At 37.6% G+C, this 20175-nt stretch overlaps 1 protein-coding gene across 6 annotated transcripts in view; it reads left to right on the forward strand.

Moving 5' to 3' along the window:
- Window positions 1-20175, forward strand: part of LOC128738885 (collagen alpha-1(XVIII) chain) — a 591219-nt gene that overhangs the window by 431089 nt on the left and 139955 nt on the right. For all 6 annotated transcript variants that reach the window (XM_053834344.1, XM_053834348.1, XM_053834349.1 and 3 more), the window contains exon 6: window positions 10401-10472. In XM_053834344.1, the coding sequence (XP_053690319.1) occupies window positions 10401-10472 (72 nt within the window). The remainder of the gene's footprint in view (window positions 1-10400; window positions 10473-20175) is intronic.

Raw genomic sequence — 20175 nt, forward strand, 5'->3', positions numbered from 1 at the left:
CCGCAGACTATGCAGACTATGCAAACAATTCATTAGGAAACTCAATAATAGCCACACCATCACAGAATTATACACCACAAATGAAATAATACTCAGCTTTATATTCCCACTAATGAGGTTCAGCAATACTGAAAGCACCACTGTGTTCTGATTTTCAACAAACTGTTGCATATCAGTTCCAACCAATCAAAAATTGGATCAATTTTGAATCAACGCTGCGGTTTCCTCGTGGCATGTCCTTTTCTAAGTGATAATAAACGCAATGTAGTAACAAGCGAATATTGCAATATAAATTTAACACTTGATATTAAAACTAGGTGATTTAGCCCCGTGGAATGATTTCAACCAATTAGTTCAAAAACTGGGAATTACAGACCTTCGATTCTGTTTCTTTGGATTTTCAAATTGAAATTTTGATAAATTGGCATCATTCTCCTTCGAATGATCCAGTGAGAAAAGTAACGTAGAATTAAATACACAATCAGACCATTGGCTTGCGGGGTGAAACCGGGCACTGTGTGAAAAGTCTCCGGTTGAAAATAACCTTGCTCTCAAGCACGGTTATTTTTGACAGTTCGATAGTTTTTTCAAACGAAGACAGTGCATACACAGATGAGGAAAAACTATGAGTAGTCTTTTTACTGCAGAAGTAGAAAACTTTTCAAACCTCACTCTGGCATTTACGCTCACCGAGAATCAAATAATTATCCAACTGTCAAGGTGCGAAATGGATCGCAATCTGAACTGAATATAATCATTTGAATATATGAACATATAAATCATATGTTCAGAGTTCGATTTTATATGCGGCGTTTGCTATTTATTAGTCTGAGTTTATTATTCAAAATATCTAATCCAGTAGCAATGATAATTAAGCTGTAAAGATCATTATCATTGATGTAGTAGACCCATCAAAAATCATTTTTCCTTTCCGGACGGCATCATATGTTTACATTCCTGAAATTAATATTATTATTCAATGAATAATATCACATTGAGAAATGTAGGACACTGACAATAAAAGCCTAGTTATATATGCTTGTAGCACATAATTTTCACAACGCTAATCACGTGCTTATCATGCGCTCTATGCAAAGTAATCATTTTCCTAAGAAAGGAATAAAAAAAATAGTAAATTAGTTTACCACAACTGTTGAAATTCACTTCAAGCTGCGCTATTTAGAACAGAAGTGCGATTTGCATAACGCGGCTCTCAATTGAATCGAAACGATTTACTCATTATCCCATCAATGATTTGCCTCATCAGCACAAAAAATACCTACTCCATATGTAATAGCGCATTGCATTCAATCGCTAACGGTTGCATTTCAATGCTGCAGCACTGTTGAGCGAACAAATAAACAACCGCCAGCTGCATGTTGCCACCTGCGGCACTTTTCCTAACCGTTCATTCATCATCTGTATCTAAACCCATACAAAACAAATATATTTTCTAGCGTTTTATTTTTATTTTCATACTGACGGCCAACAAATTTGTAATCATTGATGCATTCAGCAAATCGTACAGTTTATGAATGAAAAAAGGCTGAATGCTTGAAATGGATCGCATTCATGCAAAACATTGTGCAAGATAGGTCCATATAGCTGCCGAAATTTTTCACTTTAACCGATTCGAACAGAGCTGAATGGAATTTAACAAGCATTTTGCGGAAATTGGTCAACTATAAACAACCAAGCAAAAATAGAAAAATAATAGTTTTTCTTTCATATCCCGAGCTCGGCGCCAATAAAACATTAATCGGGGGACATATTTTTCCCATTGACAAATATACATGTTCCTCTTCGCTGCACTCTAAACTACACGGTCGGTCAACGCCAATAGGGTCTCCAGGCTTAAAAAAGAGAAAGCGAGTGTAAAAACAACAAAAACTGCACAGTAGGTACCGTATCAGCGATGTGCATTTGCAGTAGCGTGCAGTGTTCCGGTGTCTCCCGCAGTGACACACTAGAAACTCATAGTTTTCCCATCTATTATTATGTGAATTCGATCTCGTTTGGTCGGTTACTGAGCGAGAGGTTTTTTTCCTTCCGATTCTGTATTTGCTATTTCAACGAACACTTTTTCCTCCAACTACCGCGCCTGGACCGTTTGGACTGATTCGGACTGGAAGTACCGAACGAAATGTCCTACGGTTCCCAGGAGAAATTAGAAACAATTTCATTTGGCAATACATACCGAGTTTTTCGCTTACTAAGTACCCCTACCGATTGACAGCGGACAGGATCGTACCGTACGTACGCCCGATTGTTCACGGTAGTGGTGATTTCCATCGCCATCGCTAAATTGATGAGCTACGTTTTGTCCCCACTAAATTGTGAGCTCGGTCCAGGCAGGAAAAACAGCGAAGCTCATTATTCCTAACTAGTTCCAATGCATAAGTTTTCTGAATAACGAAACTATTTAGTTAGTGCTAGTTTCAGAAAACAAAAGCTGGTAATGAGGCATCACCTTGCTTGTTAATTGCTACATTTGTTAGATAAAAAAATACAAATCTATAATTTAAACAATTTCAATGTCATTTTTGGTACGGTTTGTACCAACCTGCAAAGATTTCAAACTGATGAGGAATCTCGAAAACAGTGTTCATGCCTGGTTCCGGCATAACTTATTTATTTATTTATTTCGTCAAACATTGTAGACTAACTAATAAAACAATGTAGACTATATTCTTTTCTTACTCTATAACTTATTTAGTACTTACTCTATGGCTTACTTAGTGTCTAATTTCGCTCAATTGAGTCACACGCTACCTTAAAATCTTTAAAAGAAATCTAAGATAAATCTGTATAAGAAAAATCTGTAGGGTATCATCTAGAAATTTATCAAAGACTAGCTGATTGCCCCATCTCACTTGGGGCTGCTTGGCCACTCAGTCGCTTGTACATCTGTTTTTGTAACAAAAACACTCATTATGCAAATAACAAAACCCTTTTTTCATTTGAATGTATCTGTAATGGACGAAAAAGTGTAAGTTAAGAATTTGTAATATGTTTTATGTTGTAAATGTGCCTAATATAGTGTTTTAGTGTCCGCAGATGATGAGCGAAGACCAGTAGTAGCTCGAAACGTCCGGACTAACTGGTAATTTAAATCTTCATACTTATTTCGCCGAAAAACGTCGATTAAATCGAACAAACATTGTGGTGGCGGCGATTATCTAAAATCAACATTTGAATGTATCTACACACTTAATTTTTTTTTTACCGAACTCTGAGCAGCCGAACGTTCGGTAGATTTCGATGGCGCCAATCAACGTTTACGGATCATTAGTAATGTTTGGCATCATAAAATTTTTTTACCGAACGTTCTGCTGCTCAGAGTTCGGTAAAATTTACGATAATTTGCCGAACTCGTTACTTTTTTTTAAGTGTGTACTCCCTTTGTCAGTTCCTTTCACGTTGTCCCCCAACCACTTGTAAATCTGTTTTCTTCTCGGAAATCCCTATAAATCGACACAAAGCCTTTTTTACGTTTTTGAATCTTCCCCTTTTTAATGGCCACTATCTTCACCCTTCCAGAGATAAAACAACTTGTACCACAGCCATCGTTCCAAATGCAAGGGAAACGCACATCATTACCCATTCGAACCATTCTCTCCCCTTGTAAGAGACCGTCTCCCTATTTTGTCAACCCCCCGATATAAGAGAATCATGCCAAAAATGTATTTGGCAAACGCCGTTTAATGAAGAAAAGTCCAGAAGTTCCGGATCTATGGAGGAATATACATTCATACTCACGTTCCCCGTCCCCCTACATGTCGGTTCCTTCCCAGTCAGCTCCCCCTTCTATCACGTAGCTAATTATACATCGGTTTGCTCAATGAAAATCGCTATAAAGGAAACGAAACAAAGGTTTATTTACCATATATTCCTCCTCGGTGGAACCCCCCTCTTTTCTCAAAGCCAGTTGCACAACTGCAATCAGTTTGAATGCAAGAGAAACGCCCCTTTTACTTATTTAGATCTCCCCCCCCCCCTTGTTAGGGATTCCTCCCTTTTGTCAACTTCCCAGTGCTGATTCCCTAATGTCAAGGAACATTTGTGCCAAGTTTGATGAAGAATTGTCCAAGCATTTCGGAGTTATGGCCTCCCCTCTATTTTGACCCCCCTCCCCCCTGATATGACCCCACCCTCTCCACTTTGTTATGACCCCCCCCCCTCTTGTGTCAACACCCTGAGTTCTGATTCCCTTATGCCAAGGAACATGTATGCCAAGTTTGGTGCAGAACCGTCCAGGCATTTCGGAGTTATGGCCCTCCCCCTCTTTTAAGACCTTCCCTCCTCTTATCAACCCTCAGTGCTGATTCCCTTATATCAAGGAATATGTGTGACAAGTTTGGTGGAGATCGGTCAAGGCGTTTTGGAGTTATGGTAGAACATACAATCATACAAACAGACTCACGCTCACTTTTATATATATACTAGCTGAGTGCCCGGTCATCAGTTATTGTAACCGAAATGCTTATAATGCAAAAATATAACGCTTGTTCCTCTTTAGGACGTTCCTCCCAATTTGTCAGATCCCCTCTTTTGTCTACCCGGCCACTTACACAACTGTGTTCTTTACGGAAATCCCTATAAAACCCTATAAAGAAAGAGAAACAAAAACATTTATCCTATTTGCACCTTCCACTAACAATGGCCACACCACCCATAGGTAATGAATAATTTTGTTAAGGTACTTTTCAAAAAAAGTAGAAGGTGCAACAGTGTTTTTCCCATGGATACAAAAAACCTGTCATTCCTTCATCTCACTTCAAGACAGAACATGTTTGTAAACAATGTTTTTAGTTTCACCACCAGGAGCAAGTATGCACAAATTATTGGCCGAGCCCACTCTGGAACATGCCACATAAAGTTAACCATGGAAAAAACATGGTGTACTCAGATCAACTCCACACTGTTTGAATGATTGCCCCTGTGACTCAAATAGAGTCAGCCAGCAAAACTTAGCACTAATGGTCGAACACTTTTTATACGGATTACTTTGATTCGGCGCATAATTACACTTGAAAAATCTACAGCAGCAAGCATTGCCGTTTAGTGTATCGTATTTTGATTTTTGCTGTTGTACGGATAAATTTTTACAGTCATGTGAGCGTTACTCCCCCTTCCTATCAGCAACCTCCTGTCAGCAACCTCCTGTCATCAGCTCCCTCTTTTGTCTTAAGGAAGAACCGTCCAAACATTTCTGAGTCTTTCCCCTGTTCCTCCCCCTCTTTTGTCAACCCCTTCAGTTCTGATTCCCTTATATCAAGGAACATGTTTGAAAGTTTGATAAAGAACGATCAAGGCGTTTCGAAATTACCGACTCCCCCCCCCCCCTCTCCCCCGGTGCTGATTCCCTGATGTCAAGGAACATGTGTGCAAAGTTTGATAAAGAACGGTTAAGACGTTTCGGAGTTATGGCCTCCCCCCTATTAGGGACCCTCCTATCTGTTAGGGAACCTCCTACCTCGTTTTTGTTAGCCCCCCAGTGCTAATTCTCTTATGCCAAGGAACAATTGTGCCAAGTTTGATGAATAACCGTCCAGGCATTTCGGAGTTATGCCCCCCTTTTGTCAACCCCCCAGTGCTGATTCTCTTATATCAAGGAACATGTGTGCCAAGTTTGGTGGGGATCGGTCAAGGTGTTCTGGAGTTATGGTGGAACATACAAACATACTCACGCTCACTTTTATATATATCGATACTAGCTGACCCGACAAACTTCGTATTGCCACAAATTAAACTGTGTTGTACATGAATCATGAATCTTGGATGACCTTTGTCACAATCTCGAGTTTTGCAAGTTTCTGGGGAGTTCAAGGGTGTTTTAATACACATATTTTCCTCACAGTAAAGTAGAAAACAACTCCCCCCATTGCTTAGCCTGATAAAACTACAAGGTATACAGCCCTAAGGGTTGTACGAAAGGGTGACGTAGGACTATATCAGATCATCAGATCAAAAACTAATGTAAACTGCATTTCTGGCATATGAATGTTTATAAGAATCTGTGAGTTCCGTTGTTTAAGTGAATGTTTAAAAAAGAAGAGCAAAATATTCAGATTCAATTCTTCATTTAATGCAATGGTGACTTTGAAAATACATGGACGAGGGTTCATAAGTACAATGCCTGCAACCTTTGAGACATAGAAATTTCTTTTAAAAATCACTTGTGTGCATCATAAAGGTTGAAATGGTAATGAATTATCCTCCTCCCACAGGGGTGAGGGGGCTCAAAGCATCATAAAATAAATAAATTCATGCCTCCAAAAAACCCCACACGCCAAATTTGGTGCCATTTCCTTGTTTAGTTCTCGAGTTATGAAGAAATTTGTATTTCATTTGTATGGGATCTACCCTTCTTAAAGAAAGCAAAGGTTCTAATCCACCATATAAAAAATCCCCCCCCCCCCCTAATTAAAGACGGATGGGTTTGCTTGATTAGTTCTAGAGTTATGAGTAAATTTGTAGTTCATTTGTATGGGAGCCCCCCTTCTTGGAAGGGGAAGGGGTCTCAGTACACCATAGAAAAACATCTTACCTCCAAAAACCCCTACAAGCCAATTTTGATTCCTTTTGCTCGAATAGTTCTCGAGTTATGAGAAAATTGGAATATTATTTGTATGGAGGCCCCCCCCCCCTCCTAAAGAGGGGAGGGGTCTTAATTTACCAAAGAAAAAAATCTTGCCTTCTGAAACCCCTACATTCCAAATTTGGCTCCATTTGCTTGATCATTTCTAGAGTTTTGAGGAAATTTGTATTTCATTTGTACGAATGCCCCCCCCCTTCTTAGAAGGAGAAGAGGTCTCAGTACACCGTAGAAAATTAATCCTGCCTTCTAAAACCCTCACATGCCAAATTTGGTTCCATTTGCTTGATTAGTTCTCGAGTTCTGAGAAAATTTGTGTTTCATTTGTATAGGAGTCCCCCTCTTACGCCCCCTTAAAATTACTCTCTTATCCCCCTAAAAATTGCTGATCATTTTATCTATCCAAGGACATATAAATTGTTTAGTATGTAGTTATTAGCATTTGAAATCTTTCTTTCAAACGTTACACTTCTATTTTCGTTTTCACAAAGTGCTACCCAGTCCCAGTATAGTAAACAAAGACGTAGTCCTACGTCAAAAAAAAGCAGATAGCATTTAAATATTCACCATCAATACAACCCATTTCGCCGAATGCCATTTTGCGGAATATAGAGTTTCGCGAAAAACCCTACGCGGGATGTACCATTTTACGGAAAATATTTTCGTAGAAAGTACCATTTCGCAGGGGTGACCCAACTGAAGGAAAGTAATAGAGGTCAGTAGATCTAGGAAAATAAATAAACCTAGATGAAGGTGAACTCTACGGAGGGCTGCTAGACTTGCTAGATGAGTTCTCCAGTTATGAGGATATTTGAATTTCATTTGTATAGGAGCCCCTCCCCACTATTGAAGAGGGAGGGGATATAATTCCCCTCCTAAAGAGGGGAGGGGTCTCAATTCACCATAGAAAAAAAATTGCCTATAAAAACACCCACATGCTAAATTTGGTTCCATTTGCTTGATTAGTTCTCGAGTTATGAGGAAATTTGAATTCCGTTTGTACGGAAGCCCCCCCTCTCCCCCCCCCCCCCCCGTTTAAAGGGGAGAGGGGTCATATTTCCCCTTCTAAAGAGGAGAAGGGTCTCAACTTGGCAGAGAAAAAATTCTTGCCTCCAAAAACACTCACATGTAAAATTTTGTTCCATTTGCTTGATTAGTTCTCGAATTATGCAGAAATTTGTGTTTCATTTGTATGGGAGCCCCCCCTCATAGTGGGGAGAAGGGTCTCTAACCATCATAACCTAACCTTCCCTGACTCCAAAACCCCCTATAGGCAAATTTTCACGTCGATTGGTTCAGTAGTTTTCGATTCTATAAGGAACATACGGACAGACAGACAGAAATCCATTTTTATAGGTATAGATAAGATATATATAGATTTAACCAAAATGAGCATTTAGCACATTAGACAGGAGACCCATCAAAAAATAAACGTGAGTCTTTCCATGTAGACCGAAATAAGAAAATGGACTAATAACGAAAATATTTCTATTTTTGTTTTTGTTTTCCTAGTGTGTTAACCAAACAGACCCACATCTTCCGTAATTTTTTCTGGAAAGCTAAGAACTTTTTATTAAGTGGAATACCATGTGTTCAAAAATTGATAATTTTAATTTTTGAAATATTTGTTTTAAAGAAATTAAGTTGCGATAGGGCAATAGAGACGAATTGTGTTCTGTTCGAAATTGCTGAGAAACGAACAATTTTGTCAAGAACAAACCACAAGTGTCCACGCAAAAGCAACGTATCACGGGTGTCCAGTGGAAGCAGTATCGAAGCTTGTACTAAAACTAGTCTCTCTGTCCAAATAAAAAAGCAAAGCCGACTCATTTTCGTTTCCTGTAATCCACGAAGTGAATGGCATTACCATGTTCCTGATAGATTACAGCATATCGTTTATTTATCTTCAAATAATCCGCATCATTTTCATTTTAAACAATAAAAATCCTTCCTAACCCACCCCCTCGCCAGCACCGAGCTATCGAATTGCATTGTTGCATAAAATCCATTTCCATTCTCACTCGTCGTGGCAAACCGTTTCCCAAACCGTGCTCTAGTGACTGAGTAAAATAAAATAAAAATCCGCGCCATTCCCAATTTCGGTTTTGTGAGCCTTTTTTTTGTGCAATTCCATCCGAAACTAAGCGACGGACGGACGATAACGAAAGCCGCCTTTTCAAATATTCATTCGCTCACGTCCGACCCCGGTCGCGCTGTAATCCGACAACAAATTGACACCACGAATACCCGCTCAATTAAAATAGTTGCCATCGCGATGCCAATGCATGGTTTGTCGGACATGCGATTGGCCACCTCTACCACCGCCTCGCTCGGGGACACCGTTTGTCTGCATACAAACTTGCTAATGATCGAACAGCTACACCGCAGTAAGTTTTTAATTTCAGTCCGGATCCGTTTCCAGTTCTTCACCCATTTCAACTCTTTGCGATTAGGGGAATTTCCGGTGTAATTACATTTCCAGTGGTTGAGGCATTTTGAAGCTGATGCATAATTTACCTGTGCAGCGCCGATGGTTAATCAATCATTGCGTAACCAATTCCCGCAATAGCAGATAACACTAAATGGACTTGATGTTAATTAATAAATCACAAATACGATCACCCCACATCCGTTCGTTTTACGGCATTCCGCCTGCAGTTAGCTTAATGGATACAAACTGCTGCCCCGATAATTATCTACAACGAGCCGAAATTGTTAATCTCCGATAATCGTTTGCAATACGCTAAACCCATTCAACAATAATTGTGGCAATTGAGCGCAAATTGTGATTGGCTGTTATCTATATCCACACTCGTTGGACCGGAGTTCCCTCCACATGTTTTGGTTGCACTATAGTGTGCTTCACCCGAACAAATTAATGTTTTTAATTAAATAAACGTTTAAAGTTTTAAAACAATCTATTCGACCTTTCCAGTGCAGCAATAATGACGCAAAAACTAGCATCCCATTAGTATGATGAATAGGAGAGAAAAACCGCAATCGTTACAAATAATCCCATTCATAATCAATCCTCCCGTACGGGATGTCACAAACGCTGTATAAATGCTAGATGCAATTAAACTCCGAATGCAAAATGTTCTCTCAGTTCGCTTCCATACACATCATTTATCGAAAGGAAAAAGCATCCTCGTGCCAGAACCCGCTTATATGTGCACGTTTACTCATTTCCGGGTTGTGCAAATAATTCATCACATTTGCTTCCAGTGTAGTGTCGTACAAGAGCCGATCGGCTTCGCAAACCATGCGTCTCCATCGGTTTCGATACTAATGGAGGCGCATGGTTTGGTTATATTAAACATTCGGCGGTTAAACAATTTTATCCATTCTATCGACCACCCCTTGAACCGTTCATAGCTTTTAGTTGCTGGCAGCAATCTGGCAACGATCCAATAATTTTCGATAGACCAGCAATCCGTTATCTATAAATAATTACGCCCGGGTAAGCCTCTCATTTGTTTCCCATTACTGGCGGCAGTCGCCCGTAGAAAATCCATACAAGTATGAATATTTCTGTGTCCGTAAATGAAAGGATTTCACAGCCCACCATTGACGGTTAATCACAATAACAATGGAATTCCCGGAAAGCGACCTCCAACCAAGCGTGAAATGTTTTCTCCGTTTCTTTCAAATCTTTCTTTTCGGAACAGCATCACATCGAGCGGACGACAGTCGCCGAAGACGGATTGGTCCGACCAAGTATTACAGAAGAATTATACCGAAACAATATTGCTATGTAGTTTGTGTAATCATGTTAAAAGTGTCATACATTTTCATTCTCCAGGGAACGCTTCTGTTCCTGAAGCTGTACGGAAACCCAGAGATAGTCAAGACGCACTGTAACCGAACGGCGACCGTAAGTATCACACACATACAATTTTCCACTTCACTAACAACATAGAGTAATGCTTCAAACAGTCGAAATTCTACCTGCGCAAACTAACTCAATTATGCATGGAATTCAGCCCCATCAAATCAGCTCGTCAAAAACAACCGGAGCGTGAACATTCACTCATCCAAATCTATCCGATTACTGAAACTGTCAGAAAGGGGGGATATTTTTCGTTTGTTTTTCTTTCCACGAACAATGGAAATAAAAGATAGATAAAAATTTCAATAATTCAAGTCCCCCCACCAGCAACAGCTCCTTCAAACCAGTCAGTGCAGTGAGGAGAAATAATGCCATCTAATTCTTACGAGCGCAAAAACAAAACTTTTCACAAACTATTTTTATCGTCCATTATTTGTTACCTGCCAACCACGCGCGGAATGCGAACAAAATGGCACACCACTGGCACTGCACTGCACTGGCAGGGCAGGACTTGCAGTAACTGCAAAAGTTCCACTACCAAACGGGGACCGATCGGTCGGTCGGTGTAGGTACCGTACATACCAACCATATGATTAAACTCGTCACAAAACTATTTCACCTCGGCGTGCCTGCTTAAAGCTGATCCAACCTACCCCTCGCATTCAATTCGTGGCCAGTCCGACCAGGCCAAATCGCTTCTGATGTGTGCCATTTTCCTTACCATGGAAAGGTTGTAATTTCACAGAACAGAGTCAAATTCATTAGTCGTTTTATTCTGAAGAGGAAATATTGTTGCCGCTTATTTCAACGACTTCTGAAGTAGATATTTGGTGCAATCTTTTATCGACTGGTAATTCACTCAATAGAGTTTCTTTCGGCTTTGCAGTCTTAAAAAGCAGAAAAACGGTGTTTTTCTCTTTCACCAACGTTTCGAACAATTCGTATTCTTTATCAAGGCTCTAATGTTGGTTGTTCGTAAATGGTTGGTTCAGAAAGTATGACTTAAATACGTCAATTTTATATAAAGAGTAATTATCAACTAGTTTGTCAACTGAAAGAATTTTACTTGCGTATGTTTTTTATATAAACAATTAGGTAAACATGATTCAAGTCTAGTTTCATTTAAACTCGTTTTGAACCTCAACTATTTCATCCCAAATTGTATTTTATTGGGATTTCTCACTAAGTTTGCAAATTTATAAATATACTGATTTGGATGGATGTAAAACTGTTCATAATAGATGTATGAAGGAATCCTTATATAGAGCACCGTGTGAAAAGCATATATTCACTTCTAGGAGAATCAAACTTAGATTTTTTTTTGCGATATTACTACTCTGCAATGGATGTAATGGTCGAGTTACCAATCGTTGTCATCAAGACAATGGCTTTCTGAAAGTGGTAAAATAAGTTTTGGCAGACAATCGAAAGCAGGGTGAATTGGTACGAGAAAGTAAAATCGGATGAATGCTAATAAGAGACTGAAACGACGTGAGGTGTTACATAGCAATGAGAAAAAAAAAGTTTTTATATACCCGTTCTCCATAATAAAATACGTCATTTCACTCTTTCAGCTAACCCCTTCGAGCAGCACTTTGACTTTTTAAAGGTGTAGCTTTACGAACTGAAGATAAGCAGACTCAAGTGTGGAATTTTTTGAAGAGTAGCTTGTCTGACCGAAAAGTTATTTGCGTCTACATTGCGAATAGAAGTTTGATTCTGAATGATTGAATGATGTGTTTTGAATAAAGAAGAAAAAGCTTCAGCTGAAACAGTTGAAAATATACCTCCTTTAGCACCAAACCTTCAATGCCGTTTGGGGTTTCGATGCATGAAAGTTCAACAGAGGCATTATTATGTAAGTTTATTCACATATCAGCCTTTCATCAACTTTCATTTATGGTTTCCAGGAGATAAATCATATATGCAATAATTATAAAGAATCACATTTAATGTCTTTGTAAAACAAAATAAAAATTGTGGAAAAGATTAAAAGGTTTTATGACTGTTGGAGAAGAAACCTAAGAGAGGCTTACTTCAATGAGTTTTTCTCTGCTTCTTGAAAAAGAGAGTAGTAATAAATAAATGAGTATAAATAAATAAAAATGTGCATTGTAAAATCCCACTACAAGGTATTGTTTGATCGGCAACGTTTCTAAATATTTTTTCAATAATGTAAAGTTGATTTTATGCAACATTACGACGAAGAGATTTTCGATTGAAACGCATTAAGATAGTGAAAAATGTCAATTTGAACATCGACAAAATCATGTACCAAAAAAAGAAAATAAAATGATCGGATTTACTCAAAAAGTAGCAAACATACTTAAAAAAGTGGTATTTTTAGGTAAGTCAAGTGGAACAAAAAAATTTGAACTTGAGAATGAATCCTTCTATCCTTCTCTTCTTCTTACCCAAGTAGCATTTTGAGTTCTATTGCATTCTTATAATGGTTTTATTGCCAATTTCCGTCATTGAAGCCAGCATAAGAGAATAATAAAGTCTTCAATCTTTCTTTTTAATTTCTTTTTCCTACTACCCTTACATTTTCCTTGGTCATATTGGTGTTCCTACTTTGAAACACTGTTTTCTATTTTCATTTCTCCCTTCTCGTTGTTCTTTCTTAATTTCTAGAGCAACATGTGAAAAGGGCCTATGTGCAAATGAGAGATTCTCTTTGCGTCTCCTCCCTTTCGCTTATCTCGGTGATGGAAATGTGCTTGAACGGATCAATTTGACATGAAACGTTTGATGGTAGCTAGCTATTGGTAAGAAAAAATTGCATTGGAATGCATTTATGTCGCCGTGATAAACGTAAGAGAGAAGACACGACGAAAATCTCTCATTTGCACATAGGCCCATTCCTATTCATGTTCGTTATATTTCTTTTTACTATTTCCTTTCACATTGCTTTTTACTATTCCCTCTCCAGGACTCGAATGAACGCCTTGCGTTTAAAAAGTCCTAATAAACCAATAACAACAAAATCAATATTCTCTCTCCTACTTTCCTTTCCCAATTTTATTTTTCTTTCGTTCCTATTTGCCTCTTCCACTCCTGTTTCTCTTTCTCATTTCCCAATTTGATTTCAAATTTTACTTGCTTACTTCTCCTTACAATCTCGCTTTTTCTTATTTCTTTTTAATTTATTTCATCCATTTCCTCTGCCATTTTACTTCTCAATTGTTCATCTTATTTTTTTCTAATATTCATAATTATTTTTTGCGCTTTTACTCTAGTACTTCACCCTTTTACTTTTCATTGCCCTTTTTCAATTTTCTATTACAGTGCGCTCTTTCTACGCAAAAAAATTGGGGATAATAGATACTCAAAGCTCAACCATAAACTGAACAAGCATTAAAAGCTCAAAGCTCAAGGCTGAAAGCTCTAGCATAAACTTAACAAGCAAATTGAAGCAAGCAGACTGGAATTATTTTGGGTTTTCTATCTCAAAAAAAGCAAAGCCTTGGGCATAAACGTCTTTTCTAAGACTTGACCCTTCTTTATCGACACTATCGACAGACTTCACAGCCGGCTATTAGAGTACAGCCCAAGTAACAATTCTAAAGCCATATGGTTTTATTTGAATTTTATAAAGGTTTAATTGCGGTTTTAATCATTACCTCTGGTTTTATTGTGGTATTGCACTATACAAAGAGGATACGAGTTCAAACACACTTATGGCTAGCTAGAAAACCATAATAAAACTGTTAATAAAGCAAATTTATTATGGTCGCTTATACATATTACCACGTTAAAACTTGTTGACAGCACCACGTCTCTTATGAACTTACCATAAGTGTGGCGTAGCAATACAAAATGGTGCACCAACCAAAATTGATCTTATCGCAGTTGCTTGTAAAACCGCAAAAAATCTGTTAGTTTTATAAAGCTATTTAAACGGTAACACCCTGACCAAACAGTTTTTTTGCTCCTATTATGAAGAATACTAAAGTTCAACACCAAAATCACTTTTGTAAGCGAGGCCATATTGTCATATTCTAGTATTCTGTTTAAGCTCGCAAACCAAAATTCATCAAAGCAAAATGTTTTGCAGAAAGAAAGTTATTATCAATCGGTTTTCCTGTCAGAGGAAGCAACTAAAATGATTTTGCTAGAAATTGCGATTGACTAACTGAATATTTTCAATTTGTTAAAACAACCAGTTTTCGAAAATTGCAAAATTTCAGTGGCGCGCTGATTTTATCGCGCGATCTATCATACCAATATGCACGATAAAATTTAATTCGCACATGCTGCAAACGAACTAAGACTGCTCAAAATTAATTATTTATTATAGTCGCTCTAAAGCAAATCGTTCAGAATGATCTGACAGTTAAACTTTAACTTTTCTGCTCACGGATATATTTTCAAGTTGACAAAGCTGGCGAACTGATTTTGCTTTTACCAGAGCGAAAAGCTTTATTAAATTATGGCGGTGGCTGTCAGGCAGCGAAAGCTTAAGCTTAGGTCACAGACAAACAGACATAACTCTTGGAAGAAAAATTAACAAAAATTATCGTACCTCACATTTAACCTGAACACTAGCACCATCTATGATCGACATTCCCAAATATCAAACAGCAACATGGGTATCCCTTGAAGTAGCAAGTATTTTTTATGGGGAACTCCTTTTCTTTCGTCGAAAAGCGCCACTTTGACCAAAACGGAGACATTCCCAACTAAGAACAAGTTTGAAATGACGGTTTAATCGGTACGAAAAATGGAAAACGAGAATTATGTCTGTTTGTCTGTGCTTAGGTTTTATTGCCTTCAGCAGAACGTGATACGACTACTTCAGCTTATGACCTGATTCTTGTAGAGGTTATGAAAACATTCTTAGGAATGGGTCACTTAGTCAGAAAGCAGTTTTATAGCGGTCATCAGAAAGTTCTTGTGGAGCTCATAGTTTTATCAGCGGTTCTATGAAATTGGTCATGAAAACCACTATACGAACGTAGTAAAACTTGGAATTGTTATCATTCCTCTTTCATGTTTTCTTTTCTCGCTTAATTTTGCTGCTCTCATTTTTCCATCACCCTTTTCAATAATTGCCCAGTTGTTGTCTATTTTCCTTTGCGATTTTTTTTTTCGATTCTTCAATTATAATTTTCTAATCGCTCTTTCTATTTTTACTTCTTTGTATTAATTAACTTTTTTTTCTTCTTTTTTCTTTGTCATTTCCAACGCTACTCATTTCTTCCTATTTTATCAATTTTTATTTTTAAGTCTCTCGTACTCTACTGTTGTGTTGTGGGTTCGAATCCGGTTATAATGTCAGATTACAGCTTGGTTCGACTCATGTACCTTCCAGCATTGGACAAAAGGTAGGAGTCAAAATGACTACTTGTCAAGCATAGCTACCAACACCCCCCCTTCCTTTCCGCTCTTCCCCTCCTTCACCAAAAATTTTCATTTATTTCCCCTACCGTCCCTTCATCAATTGTAAAACCATCGTTTCAAAAAAAAATTCAATTCATATTCTCCCTTTTCATTTATTTTTTCTTGTTTTATTTCTCATTTCATTTTTCCATTTTTGCTTCCCGTTTCGTTTTCTCAATATCTCATCCAATTTTCGGTTACCATTTTTTCCATTCCTCTTTTGCCTTCCCATTTTTTGTCTAATTCCCTGTGACATTTATTGACTGTCTGTCACTATATTTTTGCTTTTTCATTTTATTTTCCTTTCTTTCTATTATATCACCTTTTCTTCATATTACTCTCCTGTTCCTGTTCTCTTTTCTGAGTTATTTCCAATTCCTCGAACCTGTTTTCATTCCCTATTTTCCACTTTTTAGTGATACTCCGCTCTCTGCACACTCAAAACCTCTCGTACAAAAATTTTGTTAAGCACGTTAACAAAGTTGTTTAAAAGTAGTCGTGGCAACCGATATATGATTAATTCTGGTCATAAATAAATTTATGCAACTAAATGTGTTGCAAAAAATTGTGCTGCTTGGGAAATGATAATAAGAACTTAATAGTAATCAATCTTCTACCCTTTATCTTTTACCTATGCCCATCTTATGGGCCCTATGAATAAACTACCCCGCAAATTTCGCTCCGTAATTTTTTTCCCTTAAGAGATAGCTACTTCTTTCTTCAGTGAAGTTGCTGAAAATAATGTTATTTATAAATGTTTCTTGCCAATCGAAGATGTTAAGCTTGTAACCACTTTCGATTCTACAAATTCTTACATAGGAAGAGTGGAAGTTGCAAAGATATTATAGGTCAGTTGCTACATTCTGCTATTGCACAGGATACACCCCCTTAAAACTTGCTTTAAGGGGGGACCCTACTCTGGAAGACCGAAAAATAATAGATTTTTATAAAAAAAATTCAGATGCTAGAGTTATAACTAAGCGTTGGGGTATTTTTGTTAATGGTTAAGGTATATTTGAAGATATATTTTGTATTTTTAGGATACCAGAATTGTGATTATTATGTTGGCGGCAGGTAGTTGCCTGAATGCCCTCTAAAAAATAGTTCCTTGCTGGCGGTACGTGCCGGGAAACAACGGAATATCGTAGAATTTCAAGGATGATTTTGAAGCTTTAGGTCAATACTTAAATTGTTACGTAACGGTTTTTGAAAATTCGAAAAATTATCAAAATGGTGGCAATTTTTCCAAAAGAAAGGATTTTTTTTTATCAAAAATCGCCAATTAAGAGCTCATAAAAAATTGAAAAATTGAGATATCAAAAAACGGCTACGTAATAATTTAGATAATTTATTTTTACATGCTCAAAAAACAAATTCAGCCAAATCGGTCCACTAGAATCTGAGATACGCGTACCGCCAGCTAAAGAAACATGGTTTCGGAGAAAACGCGTTTAAAGTTTCGCACAGCAATGGACTTCCCTTGAGGTGACTCCATATTTGCCGTAAGTTTTCAACGAGATCGGATATCAAAAAACCCTTCTGAAGGTATAAGCGTCTCGAAAATGCAAAAAAATAAAATTCGATTTTCCGACTTTTTTGAGTAGGGTCCCCCCCTTAAAAAAACAAAAAAAATTAAACAACTTGAAAATCGACAATTGTAGAGTTTCCCCATATTCTACAAAAATATGCAACTTAGCACTGTCAACAGCTTTACAGAACATAAAAGATCTATTTGAAAAAAAAACAATACTAAGGGGGTATCCGCAAGTTTCGCTCCGTAATTTTTTTCCCTTAAGAGACTTAAGGGCCACTTTCTTTCTTCAGTGAAGTTGCTCCAAATAATATTATCTAAATTGTTTAATACCAATTGAAGATGTAAAGCTTTATACTAAATAGTTATATTTTTTCCGTCGTATTACCTCTCTAAGCTCTAATTTTTCCAAAAGAGTAATGTTCCTAATTTGTCAACCCCATGTTGAATTTTGGACTGACAAAATCGGGAAATTTTTTTTTAATTCTTTTTTTTTAATTTAACGCTTAAGACCTTGCAATACCGAAGACTTCCAGTAAAAATTAAATTCTAACCCAACGCAATTTAATCAACCGGGCATAGCACACTGGTCCAAAACCTTTTTTGGTGCGCATTAGAGTTTTGAGCGGGAATACTTGGTTTTAGGTTTATGGAACCTTTGATAGAGTTTCTTAAAACTAAAAGCTCTATCGTTCACCGGAATTCGAATTTTAATTAATCCCACTAAAAGTGCAATAAAAACTTAAAAACTTTTTTAAACTTAAACTTTAAAACTTTTCTTCAGTTTCAATATAACACATTGATGCACGCTATGTCCGAAGGTACTTATTATTTAACTTACATGCACCTCAGATTTCTCTTCACAGGATGTTAGTATTAATCAAAACAATTAATTTAGAGAAGGTCTTAAAATATTCTATCTTGGGTTTTTTGAAAAATTCAATTTTCAAGGTTATTTAGGGGTCATTCCCTCTCAAGAGATCATATCCGTTGTAATCGACCACCTCCGATTTCAACCAAATTTGGTATAATTGCCTGTTCTGACCCCACATTTAATTTCTCAAAGTTTTGTATGGATTGAACAATCCCCCTTGCAGTGACATGCAGTGAAAAATGAGTATTTTCGAAAATCTGAGAAAAATGGAGAAGCGTTAATGCAAGGGGGATTGATCAAGCCGTACAAAACTTTGGGAAAAAGAATGTGGGGTCGAAATGAGCAATTATACCAAATTCGGTTGAAATCGGAGGTGGTCGGTTACAACGGATATGATCTCTTGAGAGGGAATGACCCCTAAATAACCTTGAAAATTGAATTTTTCAAAAAACCCGAGATAGAATATTTTAAGACCTTCTCTAAATTAATTGTTTTGATTAATACTAACATCCTGTGAAGAGAAATCTGAGGTGCATGTAAGTTAAATAATAAATACCTTCGGACATAGCGTGTGATGTGTCTTGCAAAGTGAGTAACCTTCTATCCCTTCACCAAAGATAGAAAAATCCTATTTCTCATATAAGGAAAATCGTGTAATTTTTTTTTCTTTTTTAGCTGTTTTGTAGTTATTGTATGACTTTTTCCTGTCTTACAAAGTTATACAAATAGTAAAAATACACAACATTGCTGACTATAGAATACCTCTATCTTTGCTTGTTTAGTAACTGTAGAACTTTTAATATAAAAATACCCTAATTTTGACCCCGAATTACACGCAGAAAGGCATCATTTTATTCAAACACTCTCTCCAGGGAATTAAAATAGTTTCACGCAGACTGAAAGGTTCATAAATCATGTTTAAAAGCACAAAAGTTAACAAAAGATGAAAAGCTGCTAAAATCGGGTGTAGACAAAAACGGGAGCTGACAAAATCGGAACATTACTATACTACATTTCCAGTTCTCATAAAGCGAAGAAACTTCGCAGAAGACCTTAAGGTGATATCTTTAATAGTTTCGTCACTAATATCGATGTACGTCTTTTTTTTTGTTTCTTTTAATGCGTCCCACTGTGCGTCCGCCCAGTTCGCTCCGGGGTACGATGCTAGCCTAACAAACCAGTCATCGTAGGTTCGAATCTGGGCGGTGCCGCTATTGAGTCAACAGATACCATACAGATACGTTTATACCAATGACTTTGCATGGCCAATGTGCGACGTAAGCATCTCTTTCGGACTGTCGCTCTTATTTATTCATGAACGAGTTTTTGCGAGTGTGTATTTAGCTAACAGCCACGGTCATTACTCTCGCTCGTCATTACAGCCCGAGTAACTTATACCGATTTATTGCGAGGGCTTACACTCTTCCCTGCGTGGGTAATCGAGGGCGTAAAATGCAAAAGTTAAGAAAAAGTAACGCAAAATCTACCGTTTCCAGTGTGCCGTCAGCCCTAGCTGCTCACGAGTTGTTAGCCTCATGAGCGGCCTGTGCAGACACATAGTAGGCAAGTAAGCGAAAAGCACAAACTGTTGTTTGTCGCACGATTGCGCCATTACTATATGTAGTTTCCTTGTGTCTGACTGTAACGCTAGATCCAAGCAAGCTGTTAAATGAAAAATTTTCTGGACTCCAACACACGTTGTGAAGGTAACAACGATTTCAGCAGTGGGTGGGTGGGCAATTTGATGGGATGCCACGTAATGCGATACTGATTTCAACAAGTTCTACGGGGGAACAAAAGAATTTGGTTTTAAAACATTAATTGTTTTAGCAAATGTCAACCATTTGAGAGTGATGAAGCATTTTTAACGTGTGGTTTGGCATATGTGATAATAAGAATAGCCGGCAATTTAATCAAGCTTTAATTGATAATCAGAAGCTGCCAAAGTAGCGCATAGAGCG

This window comes from Sabethes cyaneus, chromosome 2, assembly GCF_943734655.1.
Source record: "Sabethes cyaneus chromosome 2, idSabCyanKW18_F2, whole genome shotgun sequence".
In the NCBI taxonomy this organism is placed as follows: Eukaryota; Metazoa; Arthropoda; class Insecta; order Diptera; family Culicidae; genus Sabethes; species Sabethes cyaneus.